At 36.2% G+C, this 25,517-nt stretch overlaps 1 protein-coding gene across 5 annotated transcripts in view; it reads left to right on the top strand.

The window, feature by feature from the left end:
• CLCN3 (chloride channel, voltage-sensitive 3) overlaps positions 1-25,517 on the top strand; it is a 49,567-nt gene that overhangs the window by 17,651 nt on the left and 6,399 nt on the right. For 2 of the 5 annotated variants that reach the window (XM_009995938.1, XM_009995940.1), the window contains exons 1-10: positions 13-99; positions 11,448-11,605; positions 12,033-12,132; positions 15,021-15,208; positions 15,889-16,011; positions 17,226-17,432; positions 18,749-18,829; positions 19,476-20,021; positions 23,133-23,319; positions 24,650-25,048. In XM_009995938.1, coding sequence (XP_009994240.1) covers positions 18-99; positions 11,448-11,605; positions 12,033-12,132; positions 15,021-15,208; positions 15,889-16,011; positions 17,226-17,432; positions 18,749-18,829; positions 19,476-20,021; positions 23,133-23,319; positions 24,650-25,048 — 2,071 coding nt within the window. In that variant the 5' untranslated portion in view covers positions 13-17. Of the gene's footprint in view, positions 1-12; positions 100-11,447; positions 11,606-12,032; positions 12,133-15,020; positions 15,209-15,888; positions 16,012-17,225; positions 17,433-18,748; positions 18,830-19,475; positions 20,022-23,132; positions 23,320-24,649; positions 25,049-25,517 lie in introns of those variants that run through there. The other 3 variants (XM_009995937.1, XM_009995939.1, XM_009995941.1) reach the window with 2 other exon arrangements.

Genomic DNA, 25,517 nt, shown 5'->3' on the forward strand with positions numbered 1-25,517 from the left:
CAGGGTTCGTCGCCTCCATGGATGTCTCTTCGGATCCGTATCTGCCCTACGACGGGGGGGGAGGGGACGGCATTCCGCTCCGGGAGTTGCATAAACGAGGTATGCCGAACTGACGTCTGAGTTACTTGTCTGCATATCTGGATGTGAGAGACTGCTGGTCAGATCTGAAGCAGAGGTGTAAAGGCTTGCTAATTGCTGCGTTGCTTTGTTTTGCCAGCCCGGTGCCTTTTGTAGGAGGAGAATTGAGTTCTGGCTGGTTCCTGTGCTGTCAGTGATTGTTTTCTCTGTGGGCAGATTAGTCCTGCTTCACATCTCATCGGCTTGTGACTCCATCTTCGATATGTGGCAGTCTTTCCTTTCTCTCTCTCTTTTTTTTTTTTTTTTAGTTGTATTTTTTTATCCATAAAGCCATCTCGTGCACGGAAAAAACACAAGAATTCTGGTCGTGACTGACCATGACCAAACTGGCAAGAGTTTATTCTGCAGGCTATATTCATGCCTTTCAATAACTTGAATAGGAACAGTGTTTGTCTAGCTTTGAAGTTTCTCTACGTGCTTTTAGCATTGTCTCTTATTTGACATCTTTGATATATGAAGGGAAAGCTATACAATTCTAACATGTCAGTTAAGCTAATATTGATGAGCTCCTTAAGAAGCTGGAGCTTTGTGGTAGGTTCTTTACACTGTTGCTTGCAAGGAAGGAGGTTTAAAAAGAAAACAGTGTTATCAGTGTTCAGGAAAAACATCCTCTTTTGATCTTGCCTTCTGTTTCTTACTGCAAATCTAAAGCAAAATACATGATATAAAGATTCAGTCTTGTACTGAGAGAAGATCTGGTAGGAGAAGTTAAAGTTATGCCTTTTTGTATTTTTTTTCTTGATTGGATTTTATGGTTACAGTTGGGTGTTTAAAAACAGTATATCTGGTAAATTCTCACTTTTGTTTAAATTGGCTAGCCTAAAATTAGGAAGTTGCCAATATTTATGGCTGCTGGTGATGGCATTAGAGAGAATGTAGGCTGAGAATTAACATATGATTTACATAATATGAGATTTTTTCTCTCCATGTTAATTTATTGTTTCATCTTTCCTCTTATTTCTGTAAATAAATTAGGTCACACCTTTTTATGTTAATCTAGCATTTTTATCTGTGCTTTAGTAGTTTACATAAAAGGTTATTAGTTGTCTTTTTATGGTTCTTAGAATGTTTTTCAGCATATATTATCAACAAGTTCTAGTATGGCTTAGAGTATTTTAAGACAAGGAAATTCTTCTCTGCCCAGATGATTATTATATGACAGGTGGTAGATAGTCCTCAAAGTCAGTTTTTAAAATCACTTGTGTGAAATCAAGGATAATATTTTCTTAAAATATTTGTGAGGTGTCAATTGGAGATCTTACCAATATATATAAGTACCTGAGGGTAGGGTACAAGGAAGACTGAGACAGGCTCTTTTCAGCAATGCCCACTGACAGGACCAGAGGCAACAGGCACAAACTGAAGAATGGCAGGTTGCCTTTGAACATCAGTAAACAGTTTTTTACAGTAAGGGTGACTGAGCAGTGGAATAGGTTTCCTGGAGAGGTTGTTAAATCTCCTTCCTTGAAGATACTCAGAAGCCATGTAGACATGGCCCTGGGCAACTGGCTGTAGGTGGTGAGCAGGGTGCTTGAACCAAATGACCTCCAGAGATCCCTCTCCAACCTCAGCCATTCTGTAAGTGTAGATTTGTAGATAGTTTTACAGATAAAAACAGCCCTAGTATTACACTTTCAAACTCTGCAAATTACAGTTAGACATTGAAATGTAAGTATATATGCTGGGAAATTACCAGATTTTAGTTGATTTTACAATAAAAATGTTGCTGTTTGCAGTGTACATTGGAGTATTAAAGATGCAGTTTACAAAGACTACAGTGGAAGCAGCTGAGGGTTGGACTAGGTGTTCCCATTGTGGTGACACCGCTAGGAACCAGCAAGAGAATCCCCAGTTGTGACTTGTCACTTTTTGAAATTCCATTGAATTCCGTTAGGGCTCGTACTTCCTATCTTCTAACACTGTATTTCAACACTAGTGTTACTGGTGCTTATTTGGTTTGCTATAGTGACTAGATTAAAACCAACCATTTGGGTGTATTTCTTGCTGATTTGCAATACCATGGTAATCTGTTACTGTGATCTAGCTATGAAATTAAGGCTTAAAATGCTAATAGACAAATTCAGAAATTTAAATTCTTGATGTTTCCTGATCTTTATCTGTGAGTCTAGAAAAAGATATTACCAAGTGATTTTTTTTTTCTCATAGATTTCAGAGCATTTTAATAGCAAACTAAGAGAAAATGGAGAAGACAAGCTTAATTTTTAAAACTTGTGAAATTCTTCTCTTTTTCACATACTGACAGCTCGTCTGTCCTGCAGAGTAATGTTGACATCATGCAAAAATGCTTTGTATCATCAAAGCATTTGTTGGACTAATTGACTGCAGTGGCTCGCTCAAAGAGCCTGTACCTCAGCAATGGTGAAATGACTGTTTAAATCATTAAGGGTCTTCTAGGTTTAATTAACGGCCTTTACTAACGTTCAGTGAGATGAAATATGAAATATAATAATACATTATTATTATTATTATTATTATTATTATTATTATTATTATTATTATTATTATTATTATTATCCTTACCCATTGGTTTGTATTAAGATGATGGGTGTTTTCAGCGCAAATGTACTGTGAAATACCAATGGAAAGATTTTCAAGTACGTATTTATTAATTGTTTTTATCTTAATTTTAATTGCTCATCATTATTTCTTAGAAAAAATACAGATATTACTGAATACTTGCTATCAGGACTTCCTTTGACTTGCTCTGTCCTGAGACTTGTTCTGTGGTACCAAATGCATCATTCCAGACCTCATCCTCCCTGGTATACTGAAATAAAACTGCAGGAACACAGTTCACTTGTACCACTATCTCTGGTAACTGAAAGATTTAGAAGTAGTATTTTTTTTTAAATAAATCTATGCTGGAATATATGTTGTATAAGTAAATTATTTGTATTGCTCAGTCCTTTGCTCTTGGATTATTTTTGCATCATTTTTGCTAGCTGGACCCTTTTAAAAGTCTATGTTACCAGTATCTTGCTTGTCTTCCAGCCGTTCATAGACATGCTCACAGTCTTTGATGCCCCTTCCCCAGAATTTTTTTCCTAAAAAAAATTTTTTTGCCATTCTTTAAAAATTTGAAATCTGAGCAATAGCAGTATATATATAGTTGGCCAGGCTACCAGAAGCAAAACTTGAGCTTCAGCAAGCACAAGGGTTGTTAACTCTCTTTTATTAGTTATATTTACATAAGCACATCTTAGACTTTAGATTTTGGAAGTTCTCAAGCAAAATTAATGATATGTTGTACCATTAATAATCTGCAATTGAGTCAGTAGCCAGAAGATGTGAAAATTGCTTATATAGAGAGCATACCAAATTTCCTGATGACTTTTAATAAAACTTTTTTTTTTTTTTTTTTTTTAAATAGCTCATAGTTCCATTTCTTGTGCACCAATCACTGCTGTAGGAGGTGCAACTCCTATTGCTTAGACTATATTATTTATCAGTAACATTGGGGAAACCTCTCTGCCGCCCCTCCAGCTTCACCTGTTACCATAGCTATGAGTCAGAAGATAGTTGATAATATCCTAGGAGGAGTTTGAGTCAGGTGCATACTGAGCCAATTCACATGCTCGGAGTGGTAAAAGTTCTACTTTTATATTTTAGGCTGCATTTCTGTGTATGGGCCTCTTACTGTTTAAGAATTAGTAGATAAATCAGGAACCATTAGAAACTGAAATTCTCAGCATGACCTTTGAAGTAAATGGGTGTGAAAGTTGTGTACACATGCTCAGAGCTAGAGTTTGACCCTGAAATATTACTGGTAGCAGAGGAAGAGTAATAAAAATTTTTTAGACTAATTACAGATTTCTGACAGTAAATATGGTCAATATGATTATAGTTGTCTATAATGCCTTTGAGAAAATGCATTACTTGGAGAAATTTGACATGGTTACGGCACTGAATTTTTGTTTTAAGGTTCCTAGTATAAAAAGGGGATAAGGATGTCCAGTTATGAGTTCAGCATATTTGACTTTGGTGATTAACAGAAAGTACCATGAGATATAACTACATTTCTTTGTAGGTAGTTCCAGGTTATCTGTTGTTATGCACTGTATTTCTGATAAGGCTCTTTATCAGGCATGTATTTCTCCATTTTGGAAATTGTTTTGAGATGTACTGTAATCTGACATATTAGAAAGCTAATAAATCGAGATTTTGTCTGCCTTGGGTCTGAATGTGGCCTGATTGGCATAATCACATTAGCAGAATGTGGTTTTGGTGGCGTTTTTGGCCTTAAAAAATGACATATGAGTAAGTAGCTCTTGCATACATGCAGCAGCAGCACTTGGAAATCTAATTATATAGATTTCTATTGTTCTGACTTTTGTTGGTTTGGCCATCGTTAGATGATATATTACTTCACTTTTATAATGTGTTCTTTATCTAACTGTATTTCTTTATCTTTTCTCATCTTCTTCCTACACTGTTCATGTTCTATTTAAGTTGTAGATTTAGTAGAGTGGGACTCCCTATAACTCTTCACTTGCAGATCTGAAATTGTAGGATCATAGAATCATAGAATGGTTTGGGTTGGAAGGAACCTGAAAGACCATCTAGTTCCAACTCCCCCTGCATGGTTGGGGACGCTTCCCACTAAAGCAGGTTGCTGAAAGCCCCATCCATCCAGTAAATATAGACTAAATAAATACAGTCCATTCTGCCTTTAAGACTACAAGAAAAGAAGTAATGAACAGGCTGCCCAGGGAGGTGGCAGAGGCACCATCCTCGGAGATGTTAAAAAAACGGGTAGAAGTGGTGTTTCAAAAGATGGTTTAGTGGTTAGGGGTTGTAGGGCAGATGGTTGAACTTGATGATCTTGAAGGTCTTTTCCTACCTTGATGATTCTGTGAATTCTATGAAATATGTAATAATAAAACCATTTTTTCTGCTGAGACATGGAAACAGAAGTGTTTCTTCCACCTAAATTCAGAAAAACAAAGCTATTTATGTTGTTAATTATGCTCTTCAAATTGAACAATACTTGACCTCTGCCTTCTTCTCAGACTCTTATGCATTTGCAGTTTGCGTCGGTCTTCCAATTTCCAACCTATCAGATTTTTCCTAGCTGATTTTTTTTCAATTAGTGTATATATAGTTCTGTCATTTTTGTATGTATGCATTTTGATTGTAATGCAGAAACTAAGCTGTGCTTTTATGCCTTTGATGCAGTTTAGAAGAGCCAACTGAAGAAACAGACTGAAAGACACAAAGAGGGACATATTACTTGATTACAAAAACTTTAAAATCATTTGTCATCAACAGCAGCGAATGATAGCACTCTGGCCTGGCATGCTGTGCTTCTGATTTTTGAGTTTAAGAATTACTTCTAGCTAGAAAAAGACAGTAGTTCTTAATGACTCCTCTTGAGTGGTTACAGGCAAATTTAAATAAACTGACAACTGTTTATTGTCTTTTTATTTTTTTTGAAAGTGTAGTATTTTAAGGTCTGAATATGGACACAGAAAGAAGCTCAGGCACTAACACTATCTTGTGTGTACAAATCTTCTTTGTTACAAGTGTAAATGATCCTTATGTTGTGCATTTTATTCAGGCTTCCCCGCCTCCGTTCCCCTTGTCACCTAATACCCAAGGACACATGGGTGAAGCAAAGCCTTGGATTAGTATCTGGCCTCCGGAAAGCTACAGTACCTGCTGATTTTAGCACTCAGCAAGTTTGGATGGTCATGCCAGGGAGAGCTTATTCTAGCCTTTGGTGCAAACTAATGGATTTAATTTTCACTCATAGAGGTGTGTTTTCTCTTTTTCCCCCTCCTTTTACACTGCAAGTAGCATCACAAATGAAACACATTGCACTCTTGTCAGCCAGAAGGATGACTGCTCAGGGGATTACACTACCTTCAGGGGTTTTGAGCTCTGAAATGAATATTGCTCTGTAGTAGCTAGATACAAATATTTATATAGAAGTTTTTAATTGTTTCCAACTGAAGGATGTAACTAAAATGTAGAAAGATCTAAACAAGACCCAAGGGTGCATTTCTGTATTTCAGTATAACAAGTTGTTTATTGCTGTGGAAGGGGGTGAACATGCTTGTCATTCCTGGCTCTTGCTCTTGCACTGGCTCTGTTTCTTGTCTGATAGCAAACATCTCTTCATACCAGGGACAGGATAGCAGCACTCTGAGGATCCTTATAGTCTATTTTGTTTCTTCACTGGGAACTTGTTCCAAGAGATCCATAAAGTGAAAATGCAACATTTTATGAATGTTGGCAACTCACATTTTGATTTGGTAGTGTTTTAAAATGTTTTATCTTAAAAAATGTTTAACTGTACCACACTGAATAGTCAGTAATGGTCTGCTCATGTTTTAAAGGTATTCCTTGTTGGCCTGATCTTTTTTTTTTTTAAATGCATAAACAAAAAACTTACTAGGTATTTTTCTTTAAAAAGACATGACTTTCAGCAGCTATGTGTTGCATGGCGCCTGAAAAATGCTGTGTGTCATCTACATAAATCAACTTTCTGTCATTGTTAAAAGTAGAAATCAACTAACTGTAGGAATATTGGGATTAATAAATTGATTAAAGGAATATTGGAATTAATTGTATAAACATTTAAGATTTGTGCAAACTCAAAACTGCTTGGCAGAAGTGACTTAATTTAGCATGAATCTTTAACAGTCATGTTTATCATAGTTCCAACATCAAGACTAAAGACTGCTTTTCTGAGGCACATATACAGAACATGAAGGGAAAGATATTCCTTGTCTCAGGGGGCACATAAGTCAAGGTGGAATCTGTAATGTATAAAACAACTTGTGTCATTATAGCAAAATATTAGTTCTGTAATTTATTTGTTCCTGCTTTACGTCAAGGGATTACCTAGGCAAAGCAAGAGGGCTTACCAGTTCTGGGAGGTAACAGCCATTCATGTTCAGAAGGAAATGGAGAGCAATATGCTAAGGACTGCTTTTCCTGTCAGGCACAGTGTCCTCTCCAGTGATTTGGACTGTGTTTTCTTTCATTCTCATAAAAAAAATCCCCAACAAAACCTCCACTCCTTTAGATGGGAGCTTTTTTATGGTGTTGGAATCTTCTTCTCTTATTCCAGTTTTGTCCGTGTGGTGTTTTTAGTTGTTTTTACTGTACCTCATTCTGGTGTCCCAAAGTACGGTGTTTTCCTGTTAACCTTAATGGTTATTACAGGCTTTTTCTTTCAACATGATGCAATATTCTGTATTATTTTGTTTTGGTGTTTGGTTTTTCTGAGTGCTTTTTTGTTTGTTTGGTCGTGGTTTGTTGTTTTGTTTTGGTGGGGTTTTTGTGTGTTCTGTTTTTTTTGCTGTTGTTGTTTGGGGTTTTTTTGTTTGTTTTTGTTGTTGCAGTTTTTCAGCACTACCAGAGAGCCTGTATCTGAGAAAGGATTGTGCTGAAGGCTTGGAATTACATGCATGGAAAGATAACAAAACTCAGCTGCCTTCCTGGAAGGTAGTTTAGGGAAGACCTACAACGACTGAATCACTTAAAAAATACAATCTCCTTTCTCTGAAGAAGCATGTTGCTTTTGTTGCCTAGAAACTTTCTGTCTGCAAGCTCACAGTCCGTGATTGCAGCAGCTCACTAGCTGTGTGTTGAGAATAAAGGATTGTTAAAGATGCTGTTGGACAAAAGTGTGCTAATAAAGCAATGCTAGCTACCTTAGTTTCACAATGTATGGAAGCATTGTGTTGAATTTGCTTTGCAAGGATTCCTGTGAGTTGCACTGAGCCTCTGAGAGGATATTTATCTCCATGTAGTATCATGGGTTAGTTTGGAATAACAGTGATAATAAAAGTTCTGCTTGCCACTTTTACCATCTGCTTCCCAGTCTAATAAAACCTTAAGCAAACTCACATGTAACTAAAAGAAGGCTTTACTTTCCTTACAGCTGCAGAATGGTTCAGATGTTTACATATGGAAAACATAGTTAGAGGCTGAGCCTATATACCTTGTGTGCTGAGTGCTTGTTATGGTTTTTAAGACTAAGGCTGCTTCATGATGCCTTTAAGACTAAGGCATCTTTTGATGAGAAGCACTTGAGTTGTAGCCTTGAGAAAGAGTCTTGCAACTTGAGGACTGGGGATAAGGGGAGGAGAAAGGAAGGGGAAACTTTCTGAACATTGGGAACGTCTGGAAGTTTACATTTGCAAAATGCTACAATTTTTAAGGATAATGATTATTTCCTGCTTGGAGGTTAGAATGTGATGAAAAATCTGCTTTATAGTAAGGGTTTTAACAAAATCTATTGAGTTGAAAATAATAACACCTCAATGACACTGGAAATTAATGATGTGAATTTGCATGTGTTTATGCTGATGAGAATCATTGTCATAGCTTGAAGGAGCATCTTAACTGTGTGGAATGCTAGAGAAGGAAGGGAAGTGGAAGTTTGAAAAGTTCTGAGTACTGGCAAAGGTGTATTTCTCTAAATTTTCCTTTAGAGGAGTTATATGCTACATAGACCATAATACTCTTTGGAGAATGAACTCTCCCACTGCTGTCGGACATAAGTATCTTAGATACAGAACATAAGATTTTGAACAGTTTATTCTCTTCATGGTGCTCTATAGGGCAGCCTTTCTACAGGACAGTAATGCAGGGTATCACTGTTGTCTGTGTCACGCTTGGTACAAGATAGCTATTCAGCTGCATCAGATGTTCACAGCAGCTCTGTATTCATGAAAACCACCTCTGCACATCTTGTTCCCATGTCTCCTTCCTATCATACAATAATAACACGTCTTCAATATTTGGTGTGCCAGCAAATGCAGGCAAAGTAGGAACCTGACACAGTTTTGCTGAGATTTTTACTGTATCCAGGAAATGACCATTCTCTGTAGTTTACTTCAAGTTCTGCTTAGGATCTGGCACATATAGTATGGTGCCATCTCAGATGATTTCCCCGGAGAGCATTCCAATTCAGCACCTTGTGATATGCAGAAAATAATCTGTTACTGTTTGTGATATATTTATAACTCTACTTTCCCTTGTGTGGTGCAGGGCATACAACCAGCCCCCTGGGGCAAAGAAAAGTTTTTGTTCTACTGTGATCACTCAGGTTCAGGAAACTGCTTGATCATGTTGTAACTTTGTCAGAGATTAGGAACTAAACTGTGGCTGAATTTAATTCTTGTCCCCTTGCTTTGTGAAGGACATTAATTTCTTGTAAAAATAACATTTTCTTAATGTATTCTGTTATCCTTTTAATTTTGAGAGCTAAAATTACTGTGAGAATTTTCTTACTACTTGTCTTTTCAGCTAGCCAGTCATGTAACTTAGACTTGCTTTCTAGTTATGAAAATTAGAAATAGCAAGAGAACTGAATCCCTTATTCTAAAACAAGGTTTTCACAGTCACCTCTTATCAGCAAATCTGATTTAATTTGTTGCTGCTAGCCTTTTATTAATGGAAGCATAGGTAATGCTTCTTTACATCTGCCTTAAAGAGGGACTAGCAGCAGCTTTAGGAAGAGATTTACAGCGCTTAGCTACAGTGAATAGATGAGAGAGAATTTAATATGACATAGACTGGGTGAAAAACAGTATGAAGAAAGAGGCCAGCAAGGCCAGCATGAAAGAATGGTATTGGCATTGTTCGGTTGTATCCTGCATTAGCATTTTCTTTGAAGATTTTTTTTTTTAAAATGAAAGTAACATTTTAATAGCGTTTTAAGCATTTCTATATGTACTGTGTATATGTCATGAATGGCAGTTTGTGTATCTTGAAAATTTTAGATTGCATTTTGTATTAATAGAATTTTAAAATTATTTTTTTCTATGTTGTCTATCATAGCTAAGAAAATAACCAAATAAACAATGTGATATATGGCAGGCTCAAACAAGTCTTCTCAAACAATAGATGGCTGAAGCCTTTATGTTTGAATATAATGCCAGGTGCACACTGCTTCTGCTAGATCTCAGACTTCACAAATTTAAAGTGAAAAAGCAGATTTTACCTATGCATAAATCTAATTGTCAGTTATTGATGAGAAGGCTGGTGAATTCAGCATTTGTAGCGTTTGGAAGTTTTTTTGTTTTGGTTCAGTTGTGCGTTTGTATTTTGTTTGTTTTTTTAGAAGTTGGAAATTCTGATGACACTAAGAAGCTGAGCTTGCAATTAAAAAAACCTCAAACAAGCCAACTAACCAACCAATCAGGAAAACCCAACTCAAAAAAACACCACCTGAGTCACCATCCCAGTGTCAGCCTACTGAAATGAGTTCTAGTGCCTGTCTAAACTGATAGACGTTTTGGCCAACTTGGGCTAAAACAGACATTATTGTGGTACTGTTGCCCATATTAATTTGTTCATAGTCAAACAAGTGAGAGTAATCACACTTTAAATAATTGTCCATAATAACCTCATTATAAATGTCTCCTTTATAGCAAATACTTTTTCAGAAGCAGTTTGTGTTGGGTGGGCAAATGGTAGCCATGCTATATTTAGGCAGCCATCCAGGATAAAATTATACTTGGGTTCTGTAAATATGCCACAGGAACTCAAAAAGCCAAGTATTGATGACAGGTGAAAGCTTAAAAAATAAAACTTTATTGATGACTTGTGAAGAGGAAAAAAAATCTCAGTACTCCTCTTCCTCTTCTTACTCTGATCACTCAAAGAAATCGAGGATTTTGGGTTGCTTGCTATGCAAGCTGCTTGTGAAGGAACTGGCTAGAGATAGCAGATCAGTTGTTCCGTGAGTTACATGACTTTTTTTTTTTTTTTTTTTTAGTGTACTTGCTTGGCTTTCTGTTATTTTTTTTATCTGCGCTGATAATCTGCTGATAATGTATTTCAGGTTTGGTTTAGATATTTAGGAGAGGTTAGTAATCAATGGTATGCATATTTAAAAATTACTGGCAACTTTTGGAAGTGCTGTGAACTTTATATCTGAGCATCTGTTTTTGTTTCTTTACAGTCAGATTTTCCTCTGGTAGTTCATAATCTGAAATAAACTTCAAATTAAATGTCTGTCAAAGCTGATAATGATTTCTGCTTTATTTTATTGAAGTTTCACTGGAGTCTGCACACAAAGCACAGTTTGACTGGTACATTCATTTTTAACCAGTGGAAATACGAAGTTACTAACATGCAAATGTAACCTGCACATGAGTGACAGAAACTATTGAGGTGCAACACTGAGAGACCTAAACAAAGTAAAATATGCATATTATGGGAAGTGTCTTAATTACTTGTTCAGAAATTTTGTATGCCATAGTATTACGAACATTAGAATACTTAATTTATTGCAGAATTAATTCACTTCTGTCTTTCCTCTGCCACAGGAACTCATTATACAATGACAAATGGAGGAACTATCAACAGTTCAACACATTTACTGGATCTTCTGGATGAACCGATTCCTGGAGTAGGAACATACGATGACTTCCATACCATTGACTGGGTTCGAGAGAAGTGCAAAGACAGAGAAAGGCATAGACGGGTACTTTTTTCATTACAGTACTTTAGATGTCACTAGTAATAGTTGTCTAGAAGTATTATACAGTAGATAGCCAGGTTTGGGGTTTATTTTGGTTTTTTTAATTGGTTTTTGTCTAAAGATAAAAGAAAGATATTTTTATTTGAAATAGAAGTTTAGGAATATGGATCGGATGCAGCAGCTTATCAGTAGCACACTAATATTTTACTTAAGGTTCAACAAAAAATAATTTAAGATTTAGGAGAGAAGTAATTTTACAATTACATGTTTTAGATGTAAAGCGCTAAATACAAGGAAAACACTTGTAATTTAAAGAGAGGGTGTATTTGTCTGCAGCTTCCATCATGCAGTTTGAATGTCATACTTAGTTTTTTTTCCTATTCATACTACACAAACATGTACCAGCATACATAACGATTTCTCTTTGCAGATTAACAGCAAGAAGAAAGAATCAGCATGGGAAATGACAAAAAGTTTGTACGATGCATGGTCAGGATGGCTAGTAGTCACACTAACTGGTTTAGCATCAGGTAAGTTAAAAAACAGAGGATTTCTTTCTTTAATTTGTCAGCAAGTATAGTTACTGTGCTTTTCATTTGTGTTTAATCCTCCAACCTGGGAAAGAGCTGGTTGTACCACTACCATAATTACACAAAGGAAGGAAAACTTAGGCTATTTTGATTTACAGGCTCCAGCATTTTTATGGGAATGCTTTACTGATCAAATGGGAAACAAAATCGTCACTGAATTTAGGGAGAGTTTTCTCAGGGTTATTGAATTTCCACCTACTAAACTACCAATATTCTTTAATCCTATGATTGAGATTGGTGTTCTAACTTTCTGTTAATTTTGCTTTTTTTCCCCCTAGGATTTTTTGTGAAAGTGTATTGACTGTGCTAGATTATTTTTCTGCTATGAATTTGTTTGGTTTTAGTTTTGTTGGTTTTTTCTTTTTTACCTACGGACTGTTTTCAAGGGCTTGTAGTAAGAGGACAAGAGGTGATGCATCAAAACTGGAAGAGGGTAGATTTAGATTAGATGTTAGGAAGAAATTCTTCAGTGTGATCGTGATGAGGCGCTGGAACAGGTTGCCCAGGGAAGTTACAGAAGCCCCACCCTTGGAAGTGTTCGAGGCCAGGTTGGATGGAGCCCTGAGCAACCTGATCTAGTGGGAGGTGTCCCTGCCCATGCAGACAGTTTGATATACGTGTTCTCTAAGGTCCCTTCTAACCCTAGCCATTTTATGATTCTGTCAACTTCCCTGCTTATCCAAAATTTCCCCTTCCCAGTCTATAAACATGGAGCCTTCTCTAAAACAAGTATGTAGCAGTTCTCAGCTAAAATGAACAGTTCCAAGTGTGACAGTGGAAAATCATTTGCTGTCAGTGAAATTATGTCCAGTGTTGAGTTGTAAAGTTGCTGTATCATATTTAAAGTACTAAATTAGGTAAAACAAGGCCTTAAAAGCAAATTAAGAATGTTTCTGGTGCTAATTTGTGTTAGAATAGACACAGCATCACAGAATAGTTTAGATTGAAAAATCTAGTGGGAGATGTCTCTGCCCATGCAGAGGGGTTTGGAACTATATGATCTTTAAGGTCCCTTCGAACCCAAACCATTCTGTGATTCCATTATCACTTCCCTCTAAAACATGTGTTTACACATGAACAAAGTATAGCTGTATATTTATGTCATACCTTTTTAGAGGTTGTTACACAGAAGATACTGGCTTTTAACAGGTAGTTTGTTGGCCTCTACTTCAACTCTGTCTTTTCCTTTAAATACATTTTAAGATGAGTTTTAAAGCTAACATCATCTGATGGCTTGTGCCCTGCTGTCATGCAGTGCTTAGCTTAGTTTGGAGTGATCAAGACGTGCAGAAGTGAGATGTCACTAACTTTGTGCCCCAAAAAGTAGTTCAAACAGAGGTCGTAGATTAAATGTCAGAAAAATTGGATTAGTTGCAGAGTATGACTGTGCCTGTTAAAAAGGCAGGGTAACTGTATAATTGCTACTTAGTTATATACATAATCACTTTAACAAATCACAAAAATTATCATACATGCAAAGTTTGTAGTGTGTTCATATACCTCAATGTACAAACTGGGAGTGCATAATTACTGGAAATTGTCTGTGATCATTTGGGTGGGAATTGTGCAGTGTTGTTTTTCCACCCCCCAAAGCTGCTATGTATATTAAAATTACTTACTTTACTGTGTTTCTGAGCAACAAAATGAGCAAATTCTGGCCATAGATATTCCTAGGTATTTCTGTTTCAATTGCTTTCTATATGTGTCTAGTGAATCTTAGATTATACAACCATGATTTCAGTAATGGGGAGACGTTACATTTATGTATTTTAATTAATTTGGCTGAAATGTTGTTCCACTGAAATACTGCCTTTGACTTTGGTTGGCCCGGGATCTCAAATTGAGGGTCTGTAAAGATTAGTAAATATAAATTAGTAAACTTGAATTAATTCTTTAGGACCAACTTACACAAGTAAATTGTGGCTGTCTCTGGACAGCTATTTCTGGTACTGATTAATACCTTAAAAATACTTAATAGTAACTAATTAGTGGTTGTACATGGTCACAAAAATACTGATGTTAGAAGTAGTTTTTCAGTATAAGTGCTACCACAGAAAACGATTTTACTGTTGTAAAATAAAGGAGGTGGTGGTGTTTGTTGTGGGCTTTTTTAATATGGAAGCAATTTCCTAAGTAATGCCTGTGTTTTGAGGACTCTTCAGCAAGTTTTTTGCATGTAGCTACACACAACCCCTCTAAAGCTTTAAGCTTGTGAACTGCTGCTTGATATGTGTACTGTTTGCTACCTGTAGCAGGAATTTTACTTGCTAGCCATGCTACAGACTTAAGCAATTTGTATTTGTATCACATGAATGTCATCAGGGTTTATTTGATGTTTTATACTTCTGTTGTTATAAAACTGTTGTTGGCAAGGTAAGAATTATTTTCTCCAAATTTACTGTTCTGAACAAAACATAGAATTGTTCATTAGTTCTCTGAGGCATGGCAATGTAGCTTCGTCAGAAGGTCTGTTGTCCTTTTCATCACAAAAATGTATGGTCCTCTTTTGATTTTACACTTCTTAGTTTCAGTGGACTGTTGGAGAACTGTAGCATGGAAAAAAAGAAAGAAAAAAAAGATGCATTTAACTTGAACTATACAAGATACTAAATTATTCAGCAGCTACTAATCTTGCTGTATTTCAAATAGGATATATTCCTGGAAATAGGTAATATTTTAAATGTCTGTTTCTTTAGGTTTTTTGTAGTTTCAATGTACCATTGAAATGTACCATTTTGTAGTTTCAGTTAATACCAGCACATTCTTCGTTTTAGCTGTGTTTTATTCATATTTGCCAGAGTGTTAATACAAAACTGTTTCTACAACAGGGGCACTGGCAGGATTAATTGACATTGCTGCTGACTGGATGACTGACTTAAAGGAAGGCATTTGCCTTAGTGCTTTGTGGTTTAACCATGAACAGTGTTGTTGGGGTTCAAATGAAACCACATTTGAAGAGAGAGATAAATGTCCTCAGTGGAAAACATGGGCAGAACTAATAATTGGGCAAGCAGAAGTAAGTATATACCCTTTTTTTTTTTTTTATGGTCTTGCTCAACAGCTAAACTGAACATGGAAATAAAATAATGGTCTCAAGGTTAGGGTACTAAACACAGATTTTGGTTGAACTGTCTACTTGGTTTGTCAGCATTTTAATTAATAGGTTATAGTATAATAAATTTAAAATACAGTGTAATAAAAAAACATTTTGTGCACTGCAAGGAGTGCTGCAGGTATAAGGAAGTTATGAGAGTAGAGAACTGTTAATACCATGAGAACTTCTACTCCTGATCATAGCGATATATAAAAAAATAATGAAATTTCTAGTGTTTTCCAATAACTAAGAATATTTTATTTTTCCTACCACAGAGGTTTTAATTGAAGAAATTTACTCAGTATTCAGTAGATTTTAGCAAATAATAGCTATTCAAAATATTACCTGTGCTATGTTTATTTTTTCTTTTTAAGATGAAGTGTTACAAGACTTGTATAATCCGGTTTTTGCTGCTGTGCAGGTGTCATGACTTTATCCCTTAAAAAAAACCCCTCTCTCTCTTGGCTTGGTAGTAATTACTGTCCCCCAAAATGTGTTCGTAAGTGTACTTGCAGCAATAATACTTCGGGGTTATTTTAAGTAGTGATTTTGTTCCTACATCAAATGTATATTCTGACATTGTTTTTGTGTTTTGCCTTTAGGGTCCAGGTTCATACATAATGAACTACATAATGTACATTTTCTGGGCTTTGGGCTTTGCCTTCTTAGCAGTTTCTCTGGTGAAGGTATTTGCTCCCTATGCCTGTGGCTCGGGGATACCTGAGGTGAGGTTTAACTAATACATACATTATAGATGTTTCATAGTAGTGTCAAAATTCCTGCTCTCATAGGATCAGGAGGAAGGCAAGAGGGGAGTGCCTTGTGACCTTGATGAAGTACATTAATCCAAGTATTCAAATGTAATTGTGCTAATTGCTGCTGAGAAAAAGATCTCAAATTTCAGAGAATCTCCTGAGTTTGTAGATTTTGCTGCATGCTTCTGGCTGGACTACTTTCTAAGGAAGCTTTTAGTTTAAGAGAGCAGACTTCTGCAGAGTGATTTCCAAAGCTTCCCTCAATCCCCACCTTCCCTGTGGTGATAAGAGAGCAGTGTTTAATTGACAGAATACAGGTCCTTTGATACAGCAGTTGATTTTCTGTTGCACTGGCTTTAATTGCCTTAACAAGCATAAACCATCAGACAATCACAAAGTAAAATGTTTGATACCTCAACAATTCATGCTTTTTATAATAATTGTTGGTTACTATAAACAGAACAGGAGAAAGAAACCCAGAGTCAAAGTCTGGTCAGTCTCACTTCTTTGGTCATTCTGTAAATATTTCTTATGTACATGTAGAAATTGAAGGACAAATCCTTCCTTTGAATAAAGCTGGAATAGTTTGGTGCCATTATTCCAGAAGAGATCTCATCCTGAATCAGTTTCCAAATTTAGCTAATTTTTACTTTCTATACACAGCTGCCCAAAGTTTTGTGTATATCGTATTTATAGACATGTTGTCCTTCCCTGTGATAACTATATTATTTCCTATCTATGAGTATATTTTCCGGACTAATAATATGACAGTGTTAAGTAAAGTAGCGTCTTGGGCAAGTTGCACATCGTTTCTAGTGGAAGAGACCTTTTCCATCTTTATGTCAAGAACTGTACTGTTACATTTTTGTGTAGAGATGGTAAAACACGAAGAGAAAACAGAGAGGGGTGAAATTGATGCAAATGCGATATTGCTGCAATATATGAACTTGAGTATAGTTTTTGCAGGTTTATTTTTCCTTTGGGAGTTTACTGACTATCACTTGATAATTTACATAATAATACATCATAATTTACTGCAGATTAAATTTCTACTAAATGTATTGGATAATGTTGTTGTATGTTATTGTCCAGTGTGTAAGATGTCAGTTGCAAACAGAAACCCTCTGGCAACCAGATGGACTCAGTGTAGCAATCTGAACAGTACATGTTTTTCTTTCTTCCAGATAAAAACTATTTTGAGTGGCTTCATCATCAGAGGTTACTTGGGGAAGTGGACTTTAATGATAAAAACAATTACTTTAGTCTTGGCTGTCGCATCAGGTTTGAGTTTAGGAAAAGAGGGTCCCTTGGTACATGTTGCCTGCTGCTGTGGGAATATTTTTTCCTACCTCTTTCCAAAGTACAGCACAAATGAAGCTAAAAAAAGAGAGGTAAGTTCTAGCAAAAACATTTCCAGAATGTATTGAATATGCATGTGTTTACACTGTTGTTTTTTTTTATTACATTTCTTCTTTTGGACAGTGTTTAGGGTTGGATTACTGATGCTATTTATTGTGTAAAGAACAATGTATTGTACCTAGTATTCTTCAAGGTAAATTGGTTCTATGTCACAGTAAGTTTGTGTTTCTCCCACCTTACTGGCCATTTGATTTTACTTATATTCTTCCTTTTTTGGCTCTACGTTTTTGTAGTGATGAGTGTCTTCACTTGTGAGGATAGTAGAGGACTTTTGAATTTGTGAACAAAGTACTCCTGGAAAAGAGTTGGTGACAATAGTGTTTCTGTTCTATTTGAGTTTGTTGTTAGTGTGGCAAGCTGCTCTCTCATCCCTCCTCCTCAGCAAGACAGTGGGTGAAAATCAGATGAAAAGCATATAGGTCAAGATATGGACAGAGAGATCACTAGCAAATTACCATCACAGGCAAAACAGACTAGACTTGAGGAAGGCTCAAGTTCTACTTTTAGAAGGAGACTCTAGGATGTGAGAAATTTGGGTTGACTTCCTATTTCAGAGCTATGTATTCCTAAATAATTTAACTTACCTGTGGTTTAACTACTTAGGATAATTTTTTTTTTCTGTATATTCTTCCACAGGTGTGTGAGGGCTGTTACCTAGGTGTCAATGTTCTTGCAAATAATTTGTTACATTTACAAGATATTGTTATAATTAACATGCATTTTAACCATCCTTGTTTATTGAACATAATTCATCCATGATTCTTCAGGACCAGCGGCCTCTTCAGTTCTTAATCTCTCCCTTAATCTCAGTTCACCTCAGATGTTTTTGCAGCTTCTTGATTGAAGACTACTGAGCACAGATCTCCAAAACTGATATAAAAGCTGTGCAGTCTGTCATTGATTTTTGTCCTTTGAATAGCATTTTAATTGGTGGATTTCTCCATCACACACATCTAGCACAGAGAAAGCTTACTACAATTTACTGAAAATGAGTTATCAGCAGATTCATACTGAAGCCTAAACGCTTCTGGGTGCTTTGCTGCAGAGGCTTTGAGTAGCATCCTTTGGCAACTTTGTCATGTCTAGGACTGGCTTGGTGGCTGCGCTGGCCACTGGCCAAGTCTTATGAGCATTTTGATACAGTTACTTGATGCTTTTTTTGTTAGCAAGTCTGTGTGTCCTTGATAGAAACATAGAAGAAACTGGTAACTACAATTAGATTCTGTTCTTCATGTCTGAAGTGTATCACAGACTGCAAAAATACCCCTCACCATTTTTTCTTCTTCAGGTTTTGTCAGCTGCCTCAGCAGCGGGAGTATCTGTAGCCTTTGGTGCCCCAATTGGTGGAGTCCTTTTCAGTCTGGAGGAGGTATGTCAAAAGATGGCACCAAAGGATAGATATTAAAAATTCATAATCTCAGAATCCTTTCAGCTGTGGACTTTCCAAAGAAGGAAATTATCTGTGGACCCACATTTCAAAATAACACTGCTGTTACTGGCAAACTCCTAAAGATATCTTTTCATTTATTTGGATAAATGTCAGCTTTGTTTTATTCTCAGTTATATTTTTCTGGAAAAGGACTGAGTCAGTTTACATACAGATAGAGATACAGCAGCTTTTCAGTCTAGGAGTGTATTCTTTAAAAAAAAAAAAAAAAGTTTTTCATTTTGAAAGAGGCCTTAGAAACCTATTTGAGAGTTTAGTGAAACACGTTTTTTAAACTATTTAAAGCTTCAGATACTAAACCACTAAACACAAGTTAATGCATTAGTTATTTTAAAGGCAATTAAGCTATAAAACTAACCTCCAAGGCAACAAACTCTTTTCCAAGAAATGCTGCATATTAAATTAATTTTCATTAGTTGGTTGCAAAATACCTAATATTATGTGCTAAAGTGCCAGGGCTCCAAATTATAGGAATAATACTCATATGTAATACTGAATGTAATAGTAATTTTTTTTCTCAGTACTTTTAATTCAACCACTAATAATTCTCATGCATTGCCTTTTGCAGGTCAGTTACTATTTCCCACTGAAAACTTTATGGAGATCGTTTTTTGCTGCTTTAGTAGCTGCATTTGTTTTAAGGTCCATCAATCCTTTTGGTAATAGCCGCCTAGTTCTTTTTTATGTGGAATATCACACTCCTTGGTACCTTTTTGAACTGCTTCCTTTTATTCTTCTGGGAGTATTTGGTGGGCTCTGGGGAGCATTTTTCATCCGAGCAAACATCGCATGGTGTCGCCGACGAAAATCTACGAAATTTGGGAAGTATCCTGTCCTGGAGGTTATTATTGTTGCGGCAATAACAGCTGTCATTGCATTTCCTAATCCATATACAAGGCTAAACACCAGTGAGCTTATTAAAGAGCTCTTCACAGACTGTGGGCCGTTAGAATCCTCCTCCCTCTGTGATTACAGAAATGATATGAATGCAAGCAAAATAGTAGATGATATTCCTGACCGTCCAGCAGGCACTGGAGTCTATTCAGCTATATGGCAGTTGTGTTTAGCACTCATATTTAAAATAATCATGACAGTCTTCACCTTTGGTATCAAGGTAAGTGTGTGTGTATGCGGTGGCTGCATCATCTGCTGTGATTATTTATTATTACCTTTCTCATTTTCCATTTCTCAAAGCTAGCAGCTTTATTTATAGAATTTTTTTATGTGTAGTTGTTTTTAAAAAAGGTATTTTTAGTGTTCATCAATAAGCAATTATTGTAAAAAAAAAAAAAAAAAGTTTAATTAAATTCAAACTAGCCCTTTGTTCAGCTGAATAATAGTAACTGTGAGGGTGGATGGCTGTTTATATGGGCCTGATTCAGCAATAAGGATGATTCTAAAATTTCCAAGAGCTGCATTCAGCTGAGTTCAAATATAACCACACAAGTTCCCTAGTCCTTGAATAACTTGAAGGTTGTACCTCTTGAACAACTTGCTGGGTTTTTAAAAATTCCCTCTCCATAATATCACATACATGTACTTAGTGCAGACTGTCTGAAGGAGCTAATGATGAAACCTTTCCTGAAATTTCCACCTTTGCATGTCAGGGCTAAGAAGCAGGCTTTGTTCATGTGGCTGTAATGAGAATTTCTTCTCCATTACAAAGCAGCATGTTTTTTGTCTTTTCTGGTCATTTCATAAATCGGTTCTGGAGCTCTCGTCAGCTTCTCTCCAACCTGTGGCTGTTTTCTGAATGACAGCTAACTGTCATACCTTCATCATTTTCTGTCATGTCAGGCTCCTTTCATGGGTTTTTGCAGCTCCAGCATTATCAGCTGTGTCTTAATACAAATGTATTGTTCACTAAGAAGGATTTGTGTTTAAATTGGTTTTCACTTTTCAGTCTACATTTCTTTTCCATGTAACTGCATGCATAAGAACTTCTTTATGTGAGGGTGGTTGAACACTGGAGTAGGTTTTCCTGGGAATTTGTGAAGTCTCCATCCTTGGGGATTCTCAAAGCCTGACTGGATACAATCCTGGGAAACCTGCTGTAGTTGACCCTGCTTGAGCTGAGGTGTTGCAATAGATGTTCTAGAGTGGTCACACCCAACCTCATCCTTTCTGTAAGGGATAGAACAATATTTTGCTGTGTTACTATTTTAGATGATATTGTGCTATTTTAGAAGATGTTGCAGCCTGTTATTTGAAGTTATTTTCCACATAATTGGTTGATGGGTAAGAAATCCATTGTGGATCTTTTAAGTGCTAGTCTTCCATAGGTCAACATTTCAGACATCATTCTAAACATGACTGCTCCAATCTTTTGCATTCACTTACTCTGTTTTACTTATATCTAGGGCTCTGCCCTTCTGAGCATTTCAAGATTTTTTACTATTTCTGTGTTTGTGTGCACCTGGCTCTTTCTCATGGGATTGTAATCACAGGATCACACTTTGTGTATTAGTATTCACTAGATTACAGAAAGGTAGAGCTTGTGCTTCATTTGGTTTAATTTTCTCATAATTTCAGCATCTGCAATTTGGTGGAATTATTTTTGTGAAATTGCAAAACCATATTTATCACTTTGGCAACAGGCAAAGAATAATGGTGCTGTCATTGATGAGACTGCTACATACATTTCTTTGAAGCTTTAAAGCATATGGCTGGTTAGAACATCAGCCAGTACCTGGAGATCTAAAGAAGGGGATGTCACTTTAATGTTGTATTTATTTGCATGTCAAGCTTTATTTCTATGAAAGGAGGAGAAAAATAATTTTTAAAAGTCTTCATAAAAGACAACTTTGTAATTTAAATAATTACTAAGGATCCTCTGGGCTCTCCAGGTCTATCCCTTGAGCTGTAGCCATGTGCAGACACACAAGTCTCCCCCACAAGAGCTGTTTTCCTGTGGGGTAAGCAAAGCAGCTTAGCTGCTACCTGCAGGACACGGTGGTCCCTGCTGCTCTTACTTCCATGAACAAGCACCACCAGGAAGCTGATCTGGCAGCTGTTTGCTTGGGTTTTTTGCTTTTGGTTTGTTGGGGGTTTTTTTCAGGCCTTTGTAGGTATACTGTACTGCTTATTACTAGTAGACACTTTACTGTGTCTAAAGGCTGAAGATCAACAGTTGGGGTGGAAAAACATAAACTAAATTTATCCTGTTACACCAGGAGTGCAATTTTTTAAATGAAATTATTTTGACAAGATGGAGCTTAGGTGCATTTAAACAAAAAGTAAAGATTCTGCTACTTATTTCTAGCCAAGTCTATACCTCCATCATAGTAGAAAATATTTTGATAGTAAGAACTGCTGTGAGGAGCAGCAGCAGCAGACTTTTCCAACTTAGCGAGACATTTAGAAACTGGTATGTTTTTTGTAAAGACAATTAGCTTCCTGAAAAGGAGAAAAGATGCACAACAGCAGTTTCTTGGATGAACCCTCACTCCTTTTGAAGCTATTGATAAAACCAAGGGTTGCAGTAATATTTTACAAAGCCATGTTGGTATGACAAGGCTGTGTGGCCTTCTCAGGTTTGAGTTAATAACAGAAAAGCAGTTTCAATAACTGAAATTACATTAGGAACTTTTTTTTTTTTTTACAGTAATCTGTATTATGTACTTTTTGCAATGGAAGTTGCCCAGCCTTTTTCTCTCTTACTGTATTTACCATTGTGTATATACAACTTTGTATGGAAAACTGAATATAGTAAGAAAGCTTTTTTTAAAAAATCACTGTTATAGTTGGCCAACTAATCTATAGCAGTGTTAGGAAGCAGTTTGGGAAGGCAGTCCTATGTGCAAAGCATGTTTAGTAGGTGAATGTTAACTCACAGGAACACGTAGTAAGGGAGATGGGTAATAGTGAGGAATACTTTTCAGTGAGGAGCGCAGTTCAGATTGCACACACATATGGTAAAAATTGTGCTGTTGGCATTGAGAGTCTAACTTGTGCTCCTGTGTTGGTGATAGATTTGGTCTTAAGTGCAGTAAAATATGAAGAAACATTGTCATAAAACAGATTAAGCTTACCAGGTCGATCAGAGGTAACCATAGCATTGTGTTAAGTTTTACTACCCTGTAGTGTCAATTTACATTATTTTAGCATAACAATTTGAGCATTTGTATGTCTTTTGGAAAAAGAAAAATATAATTAAAATTTACTTGCAAAACCATGCATGAGGTGTGTCATCAACATCACAGCAGTTCTTCCGGTTTTGTTGCAGGTTCCATCTGGGTTGTTCATACCTAGTATGGCAATTGGAGCAATAGCAGGAAGGATTGTAGGAATTGCAGTGGAGCAGCTGGCTTACTACCATCATGACTGGTTCATTTTCAAGGAGTGGTGTGAAGTTGGAGCTGACTGTATTACACCTGGTCTTTATGCCATGGTTGGTGCTGCTGCGTGCTTAGGTAACTAAAATACAACAAAGTAAATTAGTATCTGATTTCTTGTATGTTGCCAAAATAATGATTAAAAATGAAGTGAGATATAAATATGCAGTTCTGGTATAACTGTTTAAATGGACTTCTTTCTCTTCAGAATAATACATTCAGATCTCTACATGAGACTGTCAGATTCTTGTGATTATGTGAAATTTAAATTGATGAGAAACAGAAGTATTTACATAGTAACACTTACTTTCTCTTTTTGGTATTAGGAGATGTCAATACTGTATCAGTCAGAACAGTTTCTTGAAATGTGTGAAGTAGAGTATTTGCAGAGTCAAGTACTGTTGAAATTATTACAAGGTGACATGATCAGCTGCCACATCTACATGAATTGTGAAAAATGTTCTTAAAATTCATAATCCAGACAAAGCTTTTGGAAGTGTCTGATGATTTGAGCTTCAGCTTCAGATATTTTTAACAAGTCTGATTTACAAACTGTTGAAAATCAGTTTCATGGAAGGAGGCTTAAGTTGGTCACCTAAAGTAGGTGAAGTTTTTTTAAGGTCTTTTCTTGTTCTAGCTTATAACTTCATTGTCTTAGAAATTAGACTTGAAAGCTATTAGTAAAGATTCTGAAAAAAAGTAGGTATTTTCTTTAAGGAGAAGTGCATTTGAGTGGCCAAAGAGAGCAGCATTACAAATTTACGTTTTGGAGAAGTTGTTTTGTCTTTTAATAGATTAAGTCTCATCGCTTTTTCCACTTTTTTGAAAGAAAGATCATGTTCTTTTATGGAATGAAGATTTGGCATCAGAAACCTTGGCAAAAAAAACCCTTCTTGAATGCTAACTAACAAAAAAATAAATATAATCCCTGTTTTCTCCCATTGTCCAAGAAATCAGCTTTCATCAGCTCAGAATTCTCATTTTTGTGATTCAACAAAAGCATAAAATTCCTAATCCTTTGGACAACACATCTGTTGAATTGCTACCTGTGACTTGCCCGCATTAGGTCCATTCTTTTTCTATATTCCTATCTTACTGGAATTTCTTGCACTCGTATTTTTAACTTAGGTGTGGTATGGAGAAATAGTTTTATTCTTAGTTTACATGGAAGAACTTCACAAATTTTTCAAATTCTCTGATTTTCTAGGAATTTTCCCCAAAGCTTGCTTTTACTTCTGAAAATGTTGTCGTTTTTCCTGTCTGCTGCTTCTTGTATTATACAGAATGGTGTTTATCAGAATACTTTTAATGGCAAAGTTATGTTGGTAGTTCTCAACTGGAAGGCAGGAAATTATAAATTCCTTGTTCTCTGATACTAGAACATTACTGGCTACCATTTTTTTTGCAGGTGGTGTGACAAGGATGACTGTGTCCCTGGTAGTTATTGTCTTTGAGCTAACAGGAGGGCTGGAATATATTGTGCCCCTAATGGCTGCAGTCATGACCAGTAAGTGGGTAGGAGATGCCTTTGGTCGGGAAGGCATCTATGAGGCACACATCCGCCTGAATGGATATCCTTTTTTGGATGCAAAGGAAGAATTTACTCACACAACACTGGCTGCTGATGTCATGAGACCTCGAAGAAGTGATCCACCTTTGGCAGTTCTGACACAGGACAATATGACAGTTGAAGACATAGAAAACTTGATCAATGAAACCAGCTATAATGGTTTTCCTGTTATTATGTCAAAAGAATCGCAGAGACTAGTGGGCTTTGCTCTAAGAAGGGATTTAACTATTGCAATAGGTAATTATCTTCCAGTATTGCATGACTATCTGTGCCAATTTAAATAATTTTATAGTTTAAAACAGAATTTACTCTGTGTGTTTCTAGACCTATTTCAGGCTCAGATACCTCACACAGGCTGTTTGTTCCTTCGTTGAAGTGTATGATTAACTTCAGTAGCAGGCTCTGAAATGGAGAAAATGTCTCTGTCATAAAAACAAGAGTTGTCATACAGCAGTAGGTCAAAACATCATCTAGTCCAGTATCGTGTTTGTTTTGAGGCTTTTGCTGGTATCTCTTTTCCTCAAGTGATACTACACTGACATTCTTCAAAATTAAGTATTTTTTACTTTAGAACAGCAGGATTCTGTGAGAATTACTGTCCAAGCCATTTTAAAATTTAAGTGTATATTGTACTTCTCTGTGATGGTATGTTACTTACTGTTGTAATAACAGTTAAGATTTTAATATGGAGAAGTAAGTGAAATAT

This window comes from Chaetura pelagica, unplaced genomic scaffold, assembly GCF_000747805.2.
Source record: "Chaetura pelagica isolate M959 unplaced genomic scaffold, ChaPel_1.0 scaffold142, whole genome shotgun sequence".
In the NCBI taxonomy this organism is placed as follows: domain Eukaryota; kingdom Metazoa; phylum Chordata; class Aves; order Apodiformes; family Apodidae; genus Chaetura; species Chaetura pelagica.